The 24404-nt window shown below is 39.4% G+C and overlaps 1 protein-coding gene across 1 annotated transcript in view; it reads left to right on the forward strand.

The window, feature by feature from the left end:
• Nucleotides 1-24150, forward strand: part of CFAP300 (cilia and flagella associated protein 300) — a 36311-nt gene extending 12161 nt beyond the window's left edge. Inside the window, exons 4-7 of the mRNA XM_508717.9 lie at nucleotides 6861-7027; nucleotides 16269-16441; nucleotides 21625-21691; nucleotides 23482-24150. Of these exons, the coding sequence (XP_508717.1) occupies nucleotides 6861-7027; nucleotides 16269-16441; nucleotides 21625-21691; nucleotides 23482-23610 (536 nt within the window). The 3' untranslated portion in view covers nucleotides 23611-24150. The remainder of the gene's footprint in view (nucleotides 1-6860; nucleotides 7028-16268; nucleotides 16442-21624; nucleotides 21692-23481) is intronic.
• The last annotated feature ends 254 nt before the right edge of the window (nucleotides 24151-24404 follow it).

The following is a 24404-nucleotide window of genomic DNA, read 5'->3' on the forward strand; positions in this document are numbered from 1 at the left end:
CCCTCCACCCTGGGTGAGAGAGCAAGACTGCCTCAAAAACTAAAAAAAAATGTAAAAGTGTGGGCAAGAGTGGTCAGTTCTGCCCAGAGGGAAAAGATCAGGAAAGAGTCCACTGATATTGGGATATTTGGGCAAAATCTAAATTGAGATGAGTACATGGGTACATGGATTTTTCACAGAGGAATCAGCCAACCACAGGACTTTTTTTTTTTTTTTTTTGAGACAGTGTCTCACTCTGTCACCCAGGCTGGAGTGCAGTGGTGCCTCCTGGGTTCAAGCAATTCTCATGCCTCAGCCTCCCCAGTAGCTGGGATTACAGTCGTGGGCCCCCACACCCGGCTAATTCCAGGCTAATTTTTGGTTTTTTGCTTACTTGTTTTTTGAGACAGTGCCTCACTGTCACCCAGGCTGGAGTGCAGTGGCGTGATCTCAGCTCACTGCAGCCTTCGTCTCCCAGGTTCAAACGATTCTCCTGCCTCAGCCTCCCAGGTAGCTGGGATTACAGGTGTGTGCCACCACACCCGGCTAATTTTTGTGTTTTCAGTAGAGACGGGGTTTCGCCATGTTGGCCAGGCTGGTCTTGAACTCCTGACTGCAAGTAAATCTGCCAACCTTGGCCTCCCAAAGTGCTGAGATTACAGGCATGAACCACCGTGCTCAGCCTAAAATTTTTTTTTTTTTTTTTTTAAAGTAGTGATAGGGTTTCGCCATGTTGGCCAGGCTGGTCTCGAACTCCTGGCCTCAAGTGATCCACCTGCCTTGGCCTCCCAAAGTGCTGGGATTATGGGTGTGAGCCACCGCGCCCAGCTAGATTATATTTTCATAATGTATTATTTCATAATACATTGAAAGAGCCAGAAATTTTTTTTGAGAAAATTACCCAAACACTTAAACACTTAGTAACACTCACTTAAGTCCCTTCAATAACTCTTGGGACAAGGAAGAAGGCAGAGAGTTAATATAAGACTATTTTGGGGAAAAAAAATGAAAGCTATATTTTAAATTTTAGGTTGAGGTATCTTAGCAACAGAATGAATAAAAGCAACGTTCCATTTAGAAGGAGAATCTGATTGGTGATATGGATTTATACTCAATAAAATGCATTTTAAATTAGATTTTTTTTTGTTTAGGGATGTATTTTGGTAAATTACACAAAAGTAACTTAAAGTATTAGTCAAGAACAAGATTACAAACAGTTCATGATGTTAGACTTAGTAGGTCAGATTTTATTGCTTTTGGCTAAAGACTACTGCAAAATTTATAGAGTGAAAAGCTGGTACAGACTACTTACAAAATTAAACTGAGTGTCTGAGAGAATATATTTACCCAACTCAAAATTTTCAAAAGGAAATAATCAGAGTCATGTATCACAGTGTTTATAAAACATGTTTACAGTAACTTCAGTCAATCTATTTGAAAAAATAAGGCTCACTGAAATAAGTGCTCAACCCTCTCCCCATGTTAGTACATACACAAAATAGCATTAACTTTATACTAATTTTTGAAAAAATCATTCCAAAAAGAGGTTCTCAAATGTCTCATGTGCCTGACTTGATGAATTATAAATACTCTGAAAAATAGGACAGAAGAATAATAACACTATTTCAGAAGCAGAAGTTCTAGTGGAATGTTAGTACTCTTTCACTAGCTCATTTTTATCTCCTTTTACTTTTTCTTTTTCTGCTATATTTCTTTTTCTGAAATACCCCCCTCTTATTTTCCTCTGGGGCCCTTTTAAAGCAAAAGAAGCAGCTTTTTAAAATAGGTGAAGAGACATTCTTTTGGGAAGTGAACCAGTTCTAAAGAAAGTGATGATGGAACCTCCTTCACTGTGCTGCACTCCCTGGAGATTGCCAGTTGTCGGTGCTCTTTTATCCTCTCAGCCAGCCGCCATAGCTCCTATGTTTAGATACACTTTGTCTTTTTTTAATAACATATAATGGATGCTTCCTATGTGCTCAGCTAAGGGCATCATACACATTACCTCCTTTCATTTATGAAACAATGCAAGAAAGGTAGTATTATATATCACTATTTTACAAATGAATAGTCAGAGGCATAAGCTAAGTAATGTGTGCAGTTTTACTCGACTGAGTGAGCACAGGATCCAGAATTGAAGACATTCACCACTTCACTCTCCTGCCTCTGTCACTTCCACGTTGATGGGGTTGCCAGAAAAGTACTAACTTAAGACACCAAATGATAAGGAGGCACCCAGTGTTTTATAATGCTAGTACTAGGGAAAAACTGTATTCTTTCTGTATGTGATCATAGTGATGCATTACTTGTCTTATAAATGCTGGGGACATAATTTAATGAAATTCCTACATAAAAAATAGCATATGTTATGGAGTGAGTTGTGTCCCCACCCCCAAATTCATATGTTTAATCCCTAACCCTTCAATGTGATGGTTTTTGGAGATGGGGCCTTTGGAAAATAAATTAGGTTTAGATGAGGGCACTAGGGTGGGGCCCTCATGATGGGATTAATGCCTTTATAATAAGAAGTAAAAGCACTAGAGCCATCTAAGTACACAGAAAGAAGACAATTTTCTGCAAGCCAAGAAGAGTGCCTTCACCAGCAACTGAATCATCTGGACCTTGACCTTGGACTTTCTAGCCTCTAAAACTTTGAGAAATACATGTCTATTGTTTAAGCCACCCAGACTATGGCATTTTGTTATAGCAGCCCAAGCTGACTAAGATGGATCTTGGTACTGAGAAGTGAGGAGCTGCTGTAACAAATACCTAAGAATGTGGAAGTGGCTTTGGAACTGAATGATGGATGGAAGCTTGAGGTGCATGTATACGGACACTATGGGCAATTCTGGTGATAGCTCCCAAGGAAATAAGGGATATGTTACTGGAAACTGGGGTAAAGGTGATCTTTGTTATAAAGTGGCAAATAACTTGGATGAACTGTTTTCTATTGTTTTATGGAAGGTAGAACTTATAAGTGATGAAATTGGAGATTTAGCTGATGAGATTTCTAAGCAAAGTCTTAAAGTAATGTCTTGCTTATAGTAAAGTATGAAAGAAGAGAGATGAATTGCAGAAGGAATTGTTAACCAAAAATGAACAAACATTTGAAGATTTGGAAAGTTTTCAACCTATCCTTATTGTAAAAAATGAGAAAGTTTGTTCTGAAGAGAACACTGTTCAGAACACTAAACAGCCATTTGATAAAGAGATCATGGGTATGACTTATGGACTTAATGAGCCATTTCAACAGAAGTCAGGAATAGAGATGGAATTATATCAGCAGCAAAGACTCTGCTAGTTTGAACAATGAGATGAGATGAAGGAAGGCTGTTGGCCTTCTTAGATCCTGCAAGACTGGACCATAGAGCTATTGGGCTGTGAACATGCGCTATTATTCAAGAAAAGGTTAGAAAGACCCCGAAGCAATTCAGAGATCTTCAGGGCCATCAGGGCCACTGCCTCCATTTCAACAGGCCAGATGGCCTCCAACCAAAGCCTTGGAGGCAGGGCCACCCTGCAGAGCATACGGGCTAAATTGGCCCTGTGGAACCTTGGAGATTGAGCCACCCAGAACCTTCAGGGCTCTGCCGCCACCAGGGTAGAAGCAAGACTGCCACCTCAGTGGGTCCAGAGGCAGAGTATCAAACCAAAGAAGATTATCCTTGAGCATTTAAGATCTAAAGGAATTTGACTTTCTACGTTAAAGGCTTGCTTGACACCTGTCACCCCTTTCTTATTTCCTGTTTCTCCCTTTTGGAATGGAAATGACTAGCCTATGTCTGTCCCACCTATGTATTTTGGAAACACATACCTTGTCCTTCTTCACAGGTTTACAGCTGGAGAGGAATTTTGCCTTAGCATGAATCATACCTCAAGTCTACCCATATCCAATTTTTATGATATTTAGAAGAAACTTTGGACTTTAGAGTTGATACTGGAATGAGTGAAAATTTTGGGAGCAGGTCAAGGTGGCTAACCCCTGTAATCCCAACACTTTGAGAGGCCAAGGTGGGAGGATCACTTGAGCCAAGGCATTTGAGACTAGCCTGGGCAACGCAGCAGACCCTATCTCTACAAAAAATTATCTGGCTGTGGTGGCACACACCTGTAGTCCCAGCTATTCAGAAGGCTGAGGCAGAAGAATCACTTGAGCCCAGGAAGTTGAGGCCACAATGAGCCATGATCACATCACCACACTGCAGCCTGGGTGACAGAGTGAGACCTTGTCGAAGAAAAAAAGAAAAAAAAAGTTTGTGGGGCTGTTGGAATGGAATGAGTGTATTTTGCATGTGAGAAGAACATGAATTTGGGATCCTAGTGGTTACATGTTATAGACTCAATGACTGAACTATGCCTTTCTTAATTCATATTTTGAAGTCCCATGACCATCCCTCCTTCTACCTCATTGAAACCCAATTATTTCCCAAAGGCCCCATCTCCAACTACCATCACTTTGAGGGTTAGAGCTTCAATATATGAATATTTGGCCATACAGTTCAGTCCATAGAAAATGCTATTTTTTATGTCTCAATATATGAATTTTGAAGGGATAGAATTCAGTCCACAGCAAATGCTATTTTCATATCTCTTATTAAGTGTTTTGAACTTAATCATATTTTTTCACCATCCAAACCCTCCTTCCACTCCCCAAATCAGAGTTAGGGTAGGCTAATTAAAATGGCATGCCCGATGTCAGTCCCTCCTCCTGTGTCCACTGACCAATCTTCAGAAACTATCGGGCTCTACACTGGTCTTGTTTTTTTGGTCTTTCAACATCACCTAGAACTCCTCTTATCATTTCCTATGGTCTCCTTTTTTCTTTATCTAATCCCTCAGAGGATCTTACCTCTAAACAAAGGAAGCTTCTTAGCAGCATAGCTTTTGCAATTACTGAGGCATACACAGTTCCTGGCTCCAGGCATCCTTCATGCCTCCACATGAGCCCAGCTCAGGACATAGAATAACAGGTCCTAGCATGACTCTCAAGTGGACAGCCAAAAGAGCTAGTGTAAACATTCACCAGCATTACTTACTCTTCTTAAGCACAAGCTACTTCTCAGGTCAGAGATCCAGCAAATGTATCTAGGGTAGGGATACACCGAGGGCCACCACACCTAGGTCTACAATCTTAGAGCTCTGAACAAAAGAACACCACCCCTCTTCTATCAGAATGAGAGTGTGTTTATATGTGTCTACATAGAGACTGATTCAGTGATCGATGGAGGTAATAATAAAAATATTCATTTTAATCTTTATGACTTTCTGTAATTTAATGGGACCTCTAGTAGCAGAAAATCCATTCCTGAATGATAAATTCAGGAAATAAGTGTGGGATAGGGAATGGAGGATGGGGCAAAACTAAGTCTACAAGAGAAAAATAGACGAAATGCCGTTATTTCAGTTTTCTGTAATTCTGAATTTGTGATAATTTGATTAGGGCCTGATTTGAAATTTACCTTCACTTAGAAACCGTCTTTTATAGTAAATACTATAAATGAGATCCCAAGGGAGAAATTTTTTGTTTGTTTGTTTGTTTGAGATGGAGTCTCATTTGGTCACCCAGGCTGGAGTGCAGTGGCGTCATCTCGCCTTACTGCAAACTCCACTTCCCAGCCTCCCAAATAGCTGGGATTACAGGAGCCTGCCACCACCTGCAGCTAATTTTTGTATTTTTAGTAGAGATGGGGTTTCACCATGTTAGCCAGGCTGGTCTCGAACTCCTGGCCTGGCTGGTCTCAAACTCCTGACCTCAAGTGATCCACCTGCCTCGGCTGTCCATAGTGCTGGAATTACAGGCGTGACCCACCACACCAGCTAAGAAATTTTTAAATGAAGAGAAAATGTTTTCAAGATACACTCAAGGACTTTACAAATGCTCATCAATTAAAATTTTTGTGGCCAGGCGCGGTTGCTCATGCCTGTAATTCCAGCACTTTGGGAAGCCGAGGCGGGTGGATCACCTAAGGTCGAGAGTTCAAGACCAGCCTGACCAACATGGAGAAACCCCATCTCTACTAAAAAATACAAAATTAGCCAGGCATGGTGGCGCATGCCTGTAATCCCAGATACTCAGGAGGCTGAGGCAGGAGAATCGCTTGAACCAGGGAGGCAGGGGTTGTGGTGAGCTGAGATCACGCCATTGCACTCTAGCATGGGAAACAAGAGCAAAACTCCATCTCAAAGAAAAAAAAAAGGGAGTTATAAAGCGTTAAGCATAATAGGAATAAAAAATCATACGAAGCAATTCCTATGCTTTTATAGGCAATTCTGATAATATATGCATTAAGAATCCTCTACTACATTTTTTAAAATGTATTTCATTTTTAAGTATCCCTAATTTATATTCATCTAGTCCAGAAATGGTGAGATTTTGTTATAAACTTTTTTTTTTTTTTTTTTGAGACGCAGCCTAGGCTGGAGTGCAGTGTCGCAATCTTGGCTCACTGCAACCTCTGCCCACCAGGTTCAAGCAGTTCTCCTGCCTCAGCCTCCCTAGTAGCTGGGATTACAGGTGTGTGCTACCACACCTGGCTAATTTTTGTATTTTTAGTAGAGACGAGGTTTCGCCATGTTGGCCAGGCTAGTCTCGAACTCCTGACCTCAAGTGATCCGCCCTCCTTTGCTTCCAAAAGTGCTGGGATTACAGGCATGAGCCACCATGCCTGACCTTGTTATAAACTCTTAATGATTAACAGAAATGAAGAAGCTACAAAATAAGAATTTAACAAAATTCATAAACTAATATATATTTTAAATATATCAAAAATGTCATATTTGTTAACTTCTTAGAATTTCTGCATAGCGATTTATTTTGGAAATAGTTGAGAATACTAAATTAATTTTTCTATCTCCATTCTTTATAAAATATCTTTTTTCAGGAACCGAAGTGAAAAAAATTGAAGCTATAAATGTTCCTTGCACACAGCTTTCAATGTCATTTTTTCATCGGTTATATGATGAAGATATTGTACGAGACAGTGGACATATTGTTAAATGTTTAGATTCTTTTTGTGATCCATTTCTCATTTCTGATGAGTTACGAAGAGTAAGTACAGAATTTTAAAATTTCGCAGTGGAATTTTATTTCAGGAAATGCAAAAATGGCAAAAACTTTGCCTGCTTAAAGCATAAAATACCTTGTCATAAAATACCACCTATTTATAAGTAATGATCAGTAATAATCCTAACATTGGTAGATTTCTACTTAGATGGCACTTTAACCGTCAACTTAATTATTTGTGTATTTTAGTAATTCTCAAATAGGTGCTACTAACATCTGATGGGTAGAGATGCTGCGAAACGTCATATAACTCACAGGACAGTCACAACAAAATTATCTGGCTCAAAATATCTGTAGTGCTGAAGCAGGGAAGTCCTGGCCTATTTAATAAGGCCATTTTTGCTCAATGTGGGCCTTTTAACTTATGAAATGAATATTAAAAACATCCCGGAGCTGGGCACAGTAGCTCTCACTTGTAATTCCAGCACTTTGGGAGGCTGAGGCAGGTGGATGGTTTGAGCCCAGGAGTTCAAGACCAGCCTGGGCAACATAGCAAAACCCTGTCCACAAAAACTACGAAAGTTAGCCAAGGCTGGTGGCTCACACCTGTATTCCCAGCTGCCCGGAAGGCTGAAGTCCCAGCTGCTCGGAAGGCTGAAGTGAGAAGATTGCTTGAGTCTGGGAAGTCAAGGCTGCAATGAGCTGTGATCATGCCACTGCACTCCAACCTGGGCGACAGAGCAAGACCTTGTCTCAAAAATAAACTTAGATAAATGAATAAAAACATCCCAGGAGTAAAAGAATCTTTTTATCTCATTGCTAATATCAACAAAGCCATTGGATTAACTAAATTCAATTTTGTTTCAGTGAAAAGTACACTGAACTTGGAATTGAATTATATAGATTATTTACCTGATTCCTGATTTATTATTTAGAAGATAATAATCTTAGGCAAATTTCTCAATCTTTTGAGCCTCAAGATCTTATCTATACAACATGAAGATGAAAGTGCCCATTCTACCTTCTTCCTAAAATCATTGAGAAAATTAATTGAAGCATTTACATGTACCTTTTAGAAATATCAAATGCTGTTAAAATGAAATGTCAGCTTGGACAACAGAGCAAGACCCCCATCTCTACAAAAATATGAAGAAATAAGCCAGGTGCAGTGGAGCGCACCTGTGGTTCCAGCTACTTGGGAAGCTGAGGTGGGAGGATTGCTTGAGCCCAAGAGTTTGAGGCTGCTGTGAGCTATGATTGTGCCACTGCACCCCAGTCTGGGCAACAGAGTGAGACCTTGTCTCTAAAAAACATAAAAAAGAAATGTATTATTGATATTGTCATCGTTACAATTATTGAGAGTATTAAAGTAGTTAAAAATGAGGGCTTTCATGTCAAATAGCCATATGTTCAAATCCAGTCTTTGTCACTTAGTAACTGATCCTTAACTTCTCTAAGCTTCAGTTTCTTCATCTATAAAGTAGGCATAATGTGAGAATTATATGAGATAATGCACTTACTCTGCTTAGCACAATGGCTGGAGCTTAGTAAGTTTTCCAAAATATTAACAACTACTATTAATTACTACTGTTATTATTATCCTCAATTAAGAGAGAAGGGAGATGTACAAGTCTGATGTATTACAAATCCAGATAGCAGTGAACTAGGGAAGCTACTGATCCATCATTCCGGACACAGGAATCTTGTCTGTAGGAGAAAGGGAGGTATCCAACCAGTCTACACTAAGACAATACCTAAAAGCACTCATTAACTTAGTTAAAGAAGAAAATAAAATTAACTTACTGAGAATACCCAAATACACACAATTGAATGAGACTACATATAGTTTGCTCTTAGGTAAATGAAGTATATCTAACATGAGATAACATAAATAATATACATGGCTGGGCGTGGTGGCTTACTCCTGTAATCCCAGCACTTTGGGAAGCCAAGGTGGGCAGATCACCTGAGGTCAGGAGTTCGAGACCAGTCTAGCCAATATGGCAAAACCCTGTCTCTACTAAAAACACAAAAATTAGCCAGGTGTGGTGGTGGGTGCCTGTAATCTCAGCTACTTGGGAGGCTGAGGCACAAGAATTCCTTGAACCCGGGAGGCAGAGATTGCGGTGAGCCGAGATCACACCACTGCACTCCAGCCTAGGTGAAAGAGCAAGATTTCGTCTCAAAAGAATAAATTAAACAAAACAAAACAAAAAATACTATGCAGTAGGGATCTCATATTAATTTCTACTTCTCCTTACCAAGGATTGGAAATTACTAATTAGGAAATGTTTGGTCTGGGTTTCCCTCCTTTTGGATACTACTGTCAACTCTTCTCTCTCACACTTCTTCTCTGGCATAAGGGTCTAAAGACCCTTACCTCTAATTTTAGATAATTCACTGTCACTTCTACAGAAAGAGCATCATCAGTGGACTTTTTTTTAAAAAAGGAAGTATTAGTTTTCCAACAGAATACTCTGCAAAACTGCTTGCTGTCTGTCTTATTTATTGCCATGAATAGCACCTCTATTCATGAAATGCTGGAGCTCAGTGTTTTTCTACTAGTTGCCTGTATGGCTTGCTCTTGGGTTCATTGCTACTCTGTGGCAATAGGGAGGAAAGGCTTTTAACTTGGTTGCTTTCTGGCTGATAAAAAATAAAACTAACATCCAGCTTCAGCCTGAACTAAAAAGGGTCCCCCATTGTGCAGCACTACAGATTGTATTGGCTCACTGTAATGTAGTAAGTACTAATAACCACTTTCCTGACTGTGGCTCAGAAGTGTGACCTCTGTCTAAGAGCGACATAGCTGAAGAGATCTGTATGTGAATGGAGAGGGAGAAAAGCCATAGAATATTATGTTTTCACGTTCATTCCAAAAAATTTTTAAAAATTATTATATTTTTTAAAATTACACAGCCTAGCTGGGCATGGTGGCTCATGCTTGTAATCTCAGCACTTTGGGAGGCAGAGGCGGGTGGATCACTTGAGACCAGGAGTATAAGACTAGCCTGGCCAACATGGTGAAAACCCGACTCTATTAAAAATACAAAAATTAGCCAGGCATGGTGGCATGCACCTGTAATCCCAGCTACTAGGGAGGCTGAGGCAGGAGAATCGCTTGAACCCAGGAGGCGGAGGTTGCAATAAGCTGAGATTGCGCCACTGCACTCCAGCCTGGGTGACAGAACGAGACTCCATCTAAAAACAGAAAAAAAATTAGCTGTTCATGGTGGCGTGTACCTGTAGTCTGAGCTACTTGGAAGGCGGAGGTGGGAGGATTGCCTGAACTCAGGAAGTTGAAGCTGCAGTGAGCCAAGATGGCACCATCGCACTCCAGCCTGAGTAACAGAGTGGGACCCTGTCTCCTCCACCCCCCCAAAATTGCACAACCTAATCAGTTCAATATATGAGAGTATTCATGTAAGAAATGTGTTAACTATTCATTCCTAAGTACTTTATTCACCTTTCTCTTAAGCCAGATCTTCAGATAGTTGCAAACATGGGCCTCAGTAACACATCATCATTTTCTTACAGAGGGAGGGAAAGAGGGAGGAAGGAAGGAAGTGGAGATGTGCAAGTGTTACATGTGGCACACCCAGAGAGCAATTAAGTATGGACTGCTTTCCCTTACCTATATTTTCCTAGACATACCTAACCTTGGTTTTCATCAAGGCATTATAAATAAACTGTGTATGGACAACACCATAGAGTTGAGTTTTTTAAATACTTCTTATATGCAAAGACCTGTTGGTAAGTTTTCTGTAGAGACTGTGAATGAGCTTAATCAATTTTCATAATTAAGTGCACTTGCTACTAGACAGTGATTGTTGTATAATTCATTGTATTTTCCTCTTACCCTTGTATGGTAGTGTTAAGTGTAATGTACAATTTTGATAGCCTTTCTCCATCTAGAGTTCCTTTCTGTTTGTTTGTTTATTTATTTATTTTTGTCTCTATTTTGTTTATTTGTGCTCTGGTATTTATTTCCTTATACTAACTTAGGTTTGTTCTTGCTTTTTTAGTTTCTTGAGGTGCATCATTAGATTATTTGAAGTCTTAGTACTTTTTTGATGTAGGCATTTATTGCTGTAAACTTCTCTTTTAGCACTAATTTTGCTATATTCCATAGGCATGGGTATATTATATTTCCATTTTTATTTGTTCAAGAAAGTTTAAATTGTTCTTCTGAATTTGTTCATTTACTCACTGGTCATTCAGGAATGTGTTGTTGGTTCTCATGTATTTGTATAGTTTCCAAAATTTCTTTTGTTATTGATTTCTAGTTTTATTCCATTGCGGTATGAGAAGATACTTGGTATGTTTTCAATTTTTTAAGTGTGTTGAGACTTGTTTTGTGACTCAGCATATGGTCTATCCTGAAGAATGTTCCATGTGCTGATGAGAATAGATATTCTGTAACTGTTGAATGAAATGTTCTGTAGATGTCTATTTGGTCTAGAGTGCAGTTTAAATCCAGTGTTTCTTTATTAATTTTCTGTCTAGAAGATCTGGCTAATGTGGAGAGTGGGGTGTTGAATTTCCCAACTATTACTGTATTAGAGTCTATCTCTTCTGTTAGCTCTAATAATATTTGCTTTATATATTTATGTCTGCTGGTGTTGGATGCATATATATTTAGAATAGTACATCCTCTGCCTGAATTGACCCCATTAGCATTATATAATGAGTTTCTTAGTCCCTTTTTACTGTTTTATTTACAGGTCAAGTGAGTTTGCTATGGGCAACATATAGTTAGTTGGATCATGTGTGTGTGTTTTTTTTTTTTAATCCACTCAGCCAGTTTACACATTTTAAGTGAAAAATTTAGTCTGTTTATATTCAAGGTTATTACTGATATGTGAGGACATACTTCTGTCATTTTGTTAATTTTTTTGGTTATTTTATATATCTTTTGTTCCTTTTTCTATTTTTGTTTATCTTTGGGGTTTGGTGGTTTTCTTTAGTGGCAATATTTGAATCCTTTCTGTGTTTTCAAATTTTGCTTTCAGGTATAGGTCTCCCTTAACCATTTCTTACAGGGCAGGCCTAGTGATGATGAATTCCTTCCATTTTGGCTTGTCTAGGAAATACTTTCTCTTTATTTATGAAGGATAATTTTGCTGGGTATAGTATTTTTGGCTGCTAGTTTTTTTCTTTGTTTTCTCTCTCAGCACTTTGAATCATCCCATCCTCTACTGGTCTGTAAGGTTTCTTCTGAGAAATCCATTGTGAGTCTATTGAGGGTTTCCTTATATGTGGCTAGACACTTTTCTCTTGCTGTTTTTAGAATTCTCTTTCTCTTGCTGTTTTTAGAATTCTTTTTCTTTAACTTTTGATGGTTTGATGATAATGTGCCTTCAAGAAGACCTTTTTGGGTTGTACTTATTTGGGGATCTTTAAGGTTCCTGTATCTGGTCGTCTAAATCTCTTGTTAGAATTGAAAAGTTTTCAGCTATTATTTTGTTAAATAGATTTTTTTTATGCCTTTGGGCTTCTCTTCACCTTCTGGAACACCCATAATTCAAAACTGTGTTTGCTTTATGGTATCCTATATGTAATGTAGGCTTTGTTCATTCTTTTTCTCTTTTTTTTTTTTTGTCTGACTGGGTTAATTCAAAAGACCTGTCTTCAAGTTCTGAAACTCTTTCTTTGGCTTTATGTAGTCTATTGTTGAAACTCTCAATTGAATCTTTTATTTCATTCATTGAATTATTCAGTTCTAGGATTTCTGTTTGGTGCTTTTTAATGATATCTATCTTTTTGGTGAATTTCTCATTCATATCCTGAATTGTTTTTCTGATTTCTTTGTATCCTTTATCTGTGCTTTCTTGTATCTCACTGAGCTTCTTTAATATCATTAATTTTTTGAGAGAATTTTTTTTTTAGGACTAGAGACAGGGTTTCACCATGTTGCCCAGGCTGGTCTCAAACTGTTGGGCTCAAGTGATCCACCCACCTCAGCCTCCCAAAGTGTTGGGATTACAGGTGTGAGGTACCATGCCTGGCCATATCATTATTTTGAATTTTTTTCTTATAGCTCATAAATTTATTTTTTATTAAATCTGTTGCTAGAGAATTATTGTGTTCCTTTGGAGGTGTCATCTTTTCTTCCTTTTTCATATTTCTTGTGTCCTTATATTAATATCTGTGCATCTAGTCACTTCTTTGAATTTATTGGATTGGCTTTTTTAGGAGAAGACTTTTTCCCGAAGATGTACTTATGGTGTTGGTTGGGTAGAGCATTTTGGTTTTGATTCTGGGTGTATGCAGTAGTGTAGTCTCCATATGATTTATTCAGGTGTACTTGGCATCACTGGTGTCTGTGGTTTCCTCAGTGGCTTAGGTTGCAATTGTTAGTAGAGGCTGGGGTGAGGTTTTGCTGGGGACAGGTAGGCCAGTTTTTGGGCCCCAGTAGTGGCAGAAGCTGGCCAAAGCACACCTGTCCTTGGGCCCCTGAGCAGTGTAGGCAGGCAGTGGTGTTAGCAGGTCCAAGCAGGCTGATTCTTGGGCCTCCACGCAGCTTGCTCATGTGCCAGCAGTGTTAGTGGTGGGCTGGGTGTGTGGATGTGTGTTTGGGTCCTCAGGCAGTGTGCATTAAATGGATGATGGCTGTAGCAGTGGTGGGACAACCTTTGGGTTCCCAAGCAGTACACACTTATATTAGTGGTGGCTGTGACATGCTAGGCAGGCCAATGCCCAGGCCCCCAGGGAGCAAATATGGGTGGGTGCCAGCTGCTATGGTGGTAGCCAGTTGAGTAGGCCTGTGCTCAGATCCCCAAGAGGAGTGCCCAGATGTCAGCAGTGGTGGATGGGATGGGGCAAACCCCAGAGTCCTGGGTGTGCTTGGGCACTGGATGGGGGACAGTGCCAGGCCAGAGGGGCTGTCCTCAGGTCCTCCAGTGGTGCATTCAGGCGGATCCTCTTGTGAGTTGGGCAGGGTGATCCTCAAGCCCCCTAGCAAAGTGCTGAGATGGAAGCAGCATGGGCAATGAGTGGAGAAAGCTCATCCTGAGGGCATGTGCAAGGGAGCTGTGGCCCTGCTGCAGGGGGTGGGGTGGGGTTGCTGTCAGTGGCTGCAGCCACTGGCAGGCAGCTCTTGGGTTCTGGAGAGCACACATTTCAGCCCCCAGCAACAGTGGCCATGGCAGTAGTGGCAGCAACAGTAGGGAGAGCCAGTCTTCAGGGAACATGCAAGTGTGTAGTGGCCCTGCTACCAAGGGAATGGGGGGTACAAGGTTGCTGCCAGTGGCATATGTTTCAGCCCCTCAGCTGTGGGTGGGAGATCCCATCTTCAGGGAACGTGCAAGTGCGTGGTAGACCTCCTGCTGGTGGTGGCAAGGTTGCTATCAGTGACAGCGGCCCCAGGTAAGTGGGTTTCAGGCTCTGGGGAACACACACTTTGTCTCCCTTTGTCTCAAGGGCAGCCTCCTCAGTGTACTGTGTCACTCATTCCCTGGGGTACAAGACACCATGCAGAGTCCAGGTGGACATTTGGGGATGTCAGTGGGGCTCTAGGGATGTGGAGATGCAGGGACTTTTGGGCCCCAAGGAAGGATGCAGTCCGGTAGGAGTTGGATTCTCAAAATGGTGCCATCCTGCAGCTGCTTAGGACTTGGAGGTGGGGGAGGGGTGGTGGGAGCCAGCATGAGTTCCTCTCTGGAGCAGTGCCATTGTGTGGTCTCCAGGCAGCAGCCTATTACTAGTCTCTGGGCCCATGAGGGTTGAGGAGCTCTCCCATGGTGAGGATTGCAGGAGTCCACAGTAGAATTGCAGACTGCTGGGGTCTTTCACTTACCATTTTCCTGCACTGGGAAGCCTCTCCAGACTCCCAGCCAATCCCAGCTCCTTCTGTGCTTGTGTGTTTCCTGTCACCTCTCTGTTGAATTCCAGTATTCTCTCTTAGATGCCCTCTTTGAAGTGTGATTATCTGCTTGCTATTTTGGTTCTACTTTGTTCAGGAAGTGAGTGCCAGATGCCTCTAGTCAACTATCTTGACATCCCTCCCGTGTAAAGTTGTTTATATGTATTTTTTTTCCACTTTATTTCTTGACCATAGTTTTTTTGTCCTTTATTATTTGGGTCTTATTATATCTATATTTTACTTTTAGTTATTTCACATTCTTTTTTTTTTTTTTTTCCTCTGTCACCCAGGCTGGAGTGCAGTGGTGCAGTCACAGTTCGCTGCAGCTTCAATCATCTTCTGAGCTCAAGCAATCCTCCCACCTCAACCTCCTAATTCACTAGGGCTACAGGCATTCACCACCACGTCCAGCTTATTTTGGGGGGTGGTTTTAGTAGAGATGAGGTCTCACTATGTTGCTCAGGCTGGCCTCAAGCTCCTGGCCTCAAGCGATCCTCCTGCCATGGCCTCCCAAAGTGCTGAGATTATAGGCACAAACCACCATGCCCAGCCTTCACATTCTATTTTTAAAATAGGGAGGCTGAGGCAAGAAGGTCACTTGAGCCCAGGAGTTTGACACCAGCCTGAGCAACATAGTGAGACTCCATCTCTAAAAAAAGAAAAAATAAACAAAGTAGGTAGGATATAAACAATCCAGTGGAAAAAATATGTGTTATATCTTACATTGGTCACCTTTTTATACCCACTACAATCGATAAATGAATCAGTGGTCTGTATTTCCCAATGGCATAAGAAAATCCCCTACATCGGATCTAGTTTTCTGCTTTCTGTATGAGGTAGAAAGACCTCAGAAGAGCAAGAGTCAATGTCAATAGGTGATGTGTGAAGTGATCTTACTAGATGAGAGCAGGAAAGTGAGAGCTGGATATGAGGCTCCAGCACCTGAATGGTTCAAAAAGGAGTACTTGTGGGAGTAAGAACAATCGTGATCCAAAATCCATAAGAGGAGAGAGCTTAGAAAATGACCGTTTAGTCTCTGGGTAGAAGCCAAGACGGAGGCCTTATGGGATGGAGAAGTGTCCTCATTTATTTATGCTCCTATTTATTTCCAAATAAGATTTGAGGTGACATAACACTAAAACAATTACTAAAAATATAAACTAGAAAAAAGAAATAAAGTGGAAGGAGGGAAGACTTAGCCACTGTGTTTTAAATTTTGATTTGTTCTTTTCATTGAATGTCAGTTCCTAATGACAAAATAGAGGCAAATAAATGCAGATTACAGGTTACTCTCTTCAGCTGACTCAAGATTGGTTCTTAAAATAGGTGTAAGATTATTTTTAAGTATATAAAATGAAACCCTTGAAAACAAAAGTAAAAATCTTGAGTTATGTTACATTAAGATGAATTTTATCATCTTAGGTTTTGCTAGTGGAAGACTCAGAAAAATATGAAATATTCAGCCAACCAGATAGAGAAGAGTTCCTGTTTTGTCTTTTCAAACATCTTTGCCTTGGTGGAGCCCTTTGTCAATATGAAGATGTGATTAGCCCATATCTGGAAACAACAAAGCTTATCTATAAGGATCTGGTGAGGTAATGTTGCTAGATCACAATATGTAAATCTCTAGTTAATAGAATAAATTATTTGTTTAACCTTGATGGAATTACACAACATCATTCAGTGGTTATATTACCAACCAAAGCATATAAAAAGCTCTACCCTCACCCCCCTCTCATAACCTTCCCCCTCTCTTCCAGAATAGAAAGATTTCTGGATTTCTCTCTCATTTAGTTGTCAGTCCCCTCATTCTTCATCTAGCTCTTCTGCTTTTTTCCTCATTCAGACCTGTTACCAACTGCCATCTTCCAAGACTTCTTTTTTTCTTACCAAGCCTCCTTTTAAATCTGAAGGGAACACAAGAGATCCCTCCAGATGTTTGAGTTTGCTTAACTAATAGTAAAAACAATTATTACCTTTGTTCCAAAGAAGTGGAAGAATTTTCACGTAGGTGTAATCTTTACCTTTTCAAATTAATCCCAGTGCTTATACAGTTTGAAGTATTCTAGTAGCATTTTTCTTTTTGAAGATCAAATTAGAATTAAAACCCTACAAATTTCTTATTTGTACCTTTCTTTTAACTGAAATGAATGTTCTTTGGTTGGGCTTTTCAGTTATGAAGATATTGGATCATCTTAATAAGCAAAACAATAGAAAGCAAAAGATCTTAAAAGTTAGTTATATAATTTTACTTTAATAGGAGAAAACAAGAATTAGCTTCTCATTGGACTCATAATTGTTACTTTACTTATACTCAACACCTTAATTCTCATATCCATTCCGTGTGTCATATAGCTATACAGCAAACTGCATAATTTAGTTATGCAATTAATTTATTTTATGGTTTTAAAAACAAAAATGTTTCTATAATCTCTCTGTGATTTTAATGAACAAGTTATTGTCAACACATACAGATTATTGGAAGAAGATATGTTAGAAACAGAATTTCAGAAAAAGCATACACATACCTATTAATATATCAAACATACTGTCCTAATTATATGAAGTTCATGTAAACCTGCTAGACTGCTTCTAGCACTCCCTGAAGATACTTCTCTGTATACCCTACACATACACACACACACACACGCAGTCATGCACGAACACACATACTACTACCACTACTACCACAACGCGTTGTACCCCATCCACCACATGAACCTGTGGAATTCCTCACTACTGTGTGCTGTGGAGGGGGAGATTGTGTTGGAGATATTTGAAGTAGAAATAAGTTTAGAACCTACACATTGAAGAAACTGCTATTTTTCCCAACATTCCCTTCTCCAGATTCTCACCTGCGATTCTCTTCTACATTTTTGGATGCTAAGAAAAAGTATGACTGCTTTACAGTGTCTAACCTGCCCTTGCAGATAAATATTATTGCTAATCCATTCTAGCATAGTCCATCCCTTATGTTTGTACATGTTGGGAGCACACTACAGAGTGTGATTTTAGTAGTCTCTAACTCAAACAAAAGGGTAAAAATGTTATTAAAATATTTTCTTCCTCATCCATTATAACAGGTCCTATAAAACACACCTTTTTTATTTTTTAAATTTTAATCGTTTATTTTTTGAGACGGAGTCTCACCGTGTCACCCAGGCCAGGCTGGATTGCAGTGGCGCGATCTCAGCTCACTGCAAACTCCACCTCCTGGGTTCAAGGGATTCTCCTGCTTCAGTCTCCCAAGTAGCTGGGATTATAGGCACAAGCCACCATGCCTGGCTAATTTCTTTATTTTTAGTAGAGACGGGGTTTTACCATGTTGGCCAGGCTGGTCTCAAACACCTGACCTCGGGTGATCTGCCCGCCTCAGCCTCCCAAAGCTCTGGGATCACAGGCTTGAGCCACTGCACCTGGCCTATTTTATTTATTTTTTATCTTTTTTTTTTTTTTTTTTGAGACAGGGTCTCACTCTGTTGCCCAGGCTGAAGTACAGTGGCACAATCTCAACTCACTGCAACGTCTGCCTCCTGGGCTCAGGTAGTCCTCCCACCTTAGCCTCCCGAATAGCTGGGATCACAAGCACACACCACTACACCTGGCTAAGTTTTTCATATTTTTTGTAGAGACAGGGTTTCACCATATTACCCAGGCTGGTCTCAAACTTCTGGACTCAGGTGATTCACCTGCCTCAGCCTGCCAAAGTGCTGGGATTACAGGTGTAAGCCGCCACGCCCAGTCAGGTCCTTGTTTTTTTAAAATGTGCAGAGTTACTTAGAATAGTCTGGACACCCCAGAGTTTAGAGTCAATATGGGACTGATCCTCAGAAATAATCACAAATGACATTGACAAGAAACAACTATATTATGTCCAAACCATTAATATAATTACACTTTAAAAAAATATTATGTGGAAATTATGTTTCTTTATCCTTAAAAACCATGGTTATCAGAGGATGGAGTTAGTGATGGATAAAGATCTGATATAATGCAATTATTAGTAGAACACCATAGAGCACTAATCAATATCACTTTATATTTCCTTTTCCTTTTTTCTTAAGAGATATAGGACAGATGATAACTGTACTTTCTTGCTAGGCCTATAAAAAATTAGACAAATTATTTTAGAGATATTTTAAAGTAATACTAATGTAGGATCAGAGGCAACAGAATAATATGATTTCTTTCTATTAGAAACTAATGTCTAATAATGTACAAATGGTGGTTTCTTTCTAAAACAATATACTTGTTTTTGTTTTTGTTTTTTATTTTTTTTGAGATGGAGTCTCACTCTATCGCCCAGGCTGGAATGCAGTGGTGCAATCTCGGCTCACTGCAACCTCCGCCTACCGAGTTCAAGCAATTCTCGTGCCTCAGCTTCCCCAGTAACTGGGACTACAGGCGCATGCCACCATGGCCCAGCTAATTTTTGTATTTTTTGTAGAGGCGGGGTTTCACCATGTTGGCCAGGCTGGTCTAGAACTCCTAACCTCAGGCGATCTGCCCACCTCAGCTACCCAAAGTGCTGGGATTACAGGTGTGAGCCACCGTGCCCGGCCAATATACTTGTGGTACATGTTTATGTGTGTTAAGTGATTGTTCTGATATCAAATACTAAATTTTCCTCTAAACTGATTTGATGAACACTTTTACAAAGTTTTATCTTTCCTCAGATTTTTAAACGGAAATAATTTATGTATAATAAAATGAATAAATCATAAATATACATACAATTTGGTGAATCTTTATGTATGTTTATACCATATAACCACCCACAGATCAATACTTAGATATAACCATAGATATGTTCTTTATATTGACCTAGGTGATTATATAGGTGTATGCAAAGTATTTTATATATAGTGGTTATAGTCATCCCTTGGATAAGCACAAAATCTTAAAAGTAGTATTCAACTTTTAAGCAGTATGTTAAGCAATAGAGAAATCAAAAGAAAATGAACTTGACCTATGTCATAGAAATATTTGGAAATCAATTTAATCCTGGGTTTAAGTCTTAATGAAATATCTAGTAGAGATGAAAACCACCTAAGATTCTTGAACCCTGAAATGGCTATGGCTGGTCATCCCCAAAAGGTACACAAGCTCAACCATACGTACACACACACCGCTCAAACTGAGTCTTCCTTTTTCCTCCTCCTCTTCTTTCTTCTCTCCCTCTTCCAATTACTTTTACATATGTAGTAGATGGAGAAGCAATACTTGCACCTAAAAAAGTAGAGAAGAGGGTATCTTCCTTTAAATTTTACCTATACATGTCACACATTAATAATACCTTTGATACATATGTATTAAATATTTATAGAGTGTATAGGTCTGGGATGAGCAGCTGAGGTGTAACAGAAAGATGACTGGACTCTGAGTCACCTGTATTCTATTCCCAGAAATACCACTTTTATTTAGCTTATCTTAATTATAGCATTTAGCTTCTTTAGTTATATTGTCCATAAAATTGACAAAATAATGCCTACCTCAATGAGTTGTGTGATCTTTAAATGAGGTCATGTATATAAGGGTATTTTGGAGGCAGGGTGCAGTGGCCATCACCTGTAATCCCAGGACTTTGGGAGGCCAAAGCAGAAGGATCTCTTGAGGCCAGGGTTTCAAGACAAGCCTGGGCAATATAGCAAGACTTTGTCTCTACGAAAATAAAAAATAATAAAAAGTTAAAAATTGTGTAAAAAATGTTTTACAAACTGTAAGGCATTATAAATATAAAGTGTGTGTATATTTATTTATATATATGTAACAAATTATAAATATATGTCTGTAGCTTATTTTCTCAATCCTTAGTTTGCTTTCTCACTACATATTGCCATAGGAAATCTTTTGTGGGGAGAGTAACTGAAAGAAAGCTACTGAAAAAAAATTATTTTTAATATGACATAACTTAGCAATATATAATTTAACAAATAGTTGTTTGGGGTTTTTTGGGATTTTTTTGTTTGTTTGTTTGTTTTTGAGATGGAGTTTCACTCTTGTTGCCCAGACTGGAGTGCAATGGTGCAATCTTGGCTCATCGCAACCTCCGCCTCCCGGGTTCAAGCGATTCTTCTGCCTCAGCCTCCCGAGTACCTGGGATTACATGCTATGTTTTTGTATTTTTAGTAGAGACGGGGTTTCTCCATGTTGGTCAGGCTGGTCTCGAACTCCCGACCTCAGGTGATCTGCCTGCCTAGGCCTCCCAAAGTGCTGAGAGTACAGCCATGAGCCACCGCGACCGGCCCACAAATAGTTTTTATATACATTATCTCATTTGATTTTCATATACTAAAAGGAACATATTATTCCCAATTTACATATGAGAAAATTGAGGCTCAGAAAGGTTAATCCTACTCAAAGTGAAAGAACAGGTCAGTGGCAGAACTAGCATTTGTATTTACATTGTTTAAGTCTTCAGTCTATCATGCTTTTATCTACCCCGTATGGCTGTTTACACTTCAGTCTGATTTTTACAAATCCCTATTCGTCCAATAATTGTCTCTGTAGCCTGGGAAGGTAACTTCATCATCTGAGTCTCAGACTGACCTTAAACCTTCTAACTGTAAGATTCAATTTTCTGCTATTTCAATTCAGTTGACCTTGCCCATTCTTGGATGAAGCCTCAGATGCCATTTTTTCAAACCACTTAGTTGGATAGTATGTATTTCCATGTTCTATATGAATAAGAACACTTAAATACTAAAAGGGATAATTACTTAAATGCATATGCCAATGCCTATTATATGTTAAAAGCACCTTTTCTTCCTTTTTTTAGTGTTCGAAAGAATCCTCAAACCAAGAAAATACAGATTACCTCTTCTGTCTTTAAAGTTTCAGCTTATGTAAGTGTGAGAGAACTTTTGCAACCAAAGAATTTAATTACTTTTTATTAATAGAGTTGTTACAACTGGAGTTAACAATCAGGACAATGTTATGCCTAGGAGAAAAGACAATGTTATTTAGAGTTTTGTTAAAATTAAAAGTTGATAGAGTATGCTTTTGTTTGGAGAACAGTTTGAACTTTTTTCCCTGGCTTCCTTTCTGTCATCTGTATCTAATAACATTGCCTACTTATTTTAGAGCTAAATCTGTGACTCAGATAGAGTAGAACACAGTTCTCTTAGTCTGTCAAACCATCATTTATAGGGCAGATAAATAAGAATGCCATAAATGTCGCCGGGCCCGGTGGCTCACGCCTGTAATCCCATTTTGGGGGGCTGAGGCAGGCAGATCACGAGCTCAGGAGATCGAGACCATCCTGGCTAACACTGTGAAACCCCGTCTCTACTAAAAATACAAAAAATTAGCCGGGCATGGTGGCACGCGCCTGTAGTCCCAGCTTTAGGGAGGCTGAGGCAGGAGAATTGCTTGAACCTGGGAGGCGGAGGTTGCAGTGAGCCGAGATCATGCCACTGCACTCCAGCCTGGGCGACAGAGCGAGACTCCATCTAAAAAAAAAAAAAAAAAAAAAAATGCCATAAATGTGTCTTTATACATAGAATCTGGTACTTGAATTTCAGTATTATACAAAAGATATTACATTCGAAGCAGTTTCTAAGTATCTTCATTCAATCACTTAACAAGTATTTATTAAATATATACTGTGTATCAGCTATTGTACTGGGCTAAGTCACAGTGATAAACAAAAGAAACATAGTCCCCACCCTGTGCAGTGGCTCATGCCTGTAATCCCAGCACTTTGAGAGGGCGGATCACTTGAGGTCGGGAGTTCAAAACCAGCCTGGCCAACATGGTAAAACCCCATCTCTACAAAAAATACAAAAAATTAGCCGGGTGTGGTGGCAGACGCCTGTAATCCCAGCTACTTGGGAGCCTGAGGTATGAGAATTGCTTGAACCCAGGAAGCGAAAGTTGCAGTGAGCCATGATGGTACCAATACTGTACTCCAGACTGGGCAAAAGAATAAGACTCCAACTCCAAAAAAAATTAAAAAAAAAAAAAAGAGAAAACAAAGATAGAAAATTGCTAAATATAAAATTGTTGCAATATTAGCACTTTAAAAGCACTTTTTTTAAAATGATGGGATTTGTCTTTGGACTACAAATTCCTTAAAGACAAAAATTATGCATGTAAGTATAGTACATATGTATTCCTATCATAGTAGACTGTGCTGTCCATAAATATTTTAAATCATTAATTAACTGCCAATTTATTGTCAAAGATTTTATCCATGTTTCCTGTTTTGACAGAAAATATATAATAGGCAAATATATTGATTATCACTTAAATGTAGTTGTATACTAACTAATTTAGGATTGGCCGGGTGCTGTGTCTCAAGCCTGTAATCCCAGCCTTTTGGGAGGCCGAGACAGGTGGATCACAAAGTCAGGAGTTCAAGACTAGCCTGGCTAAGATGCTGAAACCCTGTCTCTACTAAAAACACAAAAATTAGCTGGGCATGGTGGCACATGCCTGTAATCCCAGCTACTCGGGAAGCTGAAGCAGGAGAATCACTTGAACCCGTGAGGCAGAGGTTGCAGTGAGCCGAGATCACGCCACTGCACTCCAGCCTGGGCAACGGAGCAAGACTCCGTCTCAAAAAATAATAATAATAAATATATAAATACATAAATAAAATAAAATAATAATAATTTAGGTTTGTCTTTTTCAGGATTCTGCTGGTATGTGCTATCCTTCAGCAAAGAATCATGAACAGACATTTTCTTACTTTATTGTGGATCCTATCAGGCGTCACCTTCATGTTTTATACCACTGTTATGGTGTGGGAGACATGTCTTAATGCTCTTTCAGATTATGTACCTCTACTATTTTTTATTTATCATTTTTCTATCTTAATACTAACATAGATAAACATATACTTTGCAAATTAATTCAAGAAAAATGTAAGGAGACTACTTAGAGCAGAAGAAAGCAAACACCAAGATGCCTTTTAAAAAATTTGTGTGGAATACTAACCGGGGATCAAATTTCATCCATAATAAAATCTATACCAAAAAAGTTGTGGAATTTTTACAAAAAGTTACAAGGAATTAGAAATCTAGTTCATATTTGTTGCATTGTGATTCAAGTGAATCCTCAATTTTCCGTGTATTTTAATTTATAAGCTAATTAATTATGGATTGAAAATGTAGCAGAAAACTAAACATTTCTACCACTGATCATTAATATGAATTGTTAGTTTACTTAACTTGTTTCATTTAATTACATTTCTTCATTGCACAAGCGTTTACATCTCTAAAGCTAGGCAAAGCATAACAATTCTTTTGCTTAATTTGTTCCACTTATAAGCCTCAATAAAGAAGTAATGTTCTGGGGCCTGGCGCGGTGGCTCACGCCTGTAATCTCAGCACTTTGGGAGGCCAAGGCGGGCGGATCACGAGGTCAAGAGATCGAGACCATCCTGGCCAACATAGTGAAACCCTGTCTCTACCAAATGTACAAAAATTAGCTGGCTGTGGTGGCGTGTGCCTGTAGTCCCAGCTACTCAGGAGGCTGAGGCAAGAGAATCACTTGAACCCGGGAAATGGAGGTTGCAGTGAGCCAAGGCTGTGCCACTGTACTTTAGCTCTGGCA

This window comes from Pan troglodytes, chromosome 9 (assembly GCF_028858775.2).
Source record: "Pan troglodytes isolate AG18354 chromosome 9, NHGRI_mPanTro3-v2.0_pri, whole genome shotgun sequence".
Classification (NCBI taxonomy): Eukaryota; Metazoa; Chordata; class Mammalia; order Primates; family Hominidae; genus Pan; species Pan troglodytes.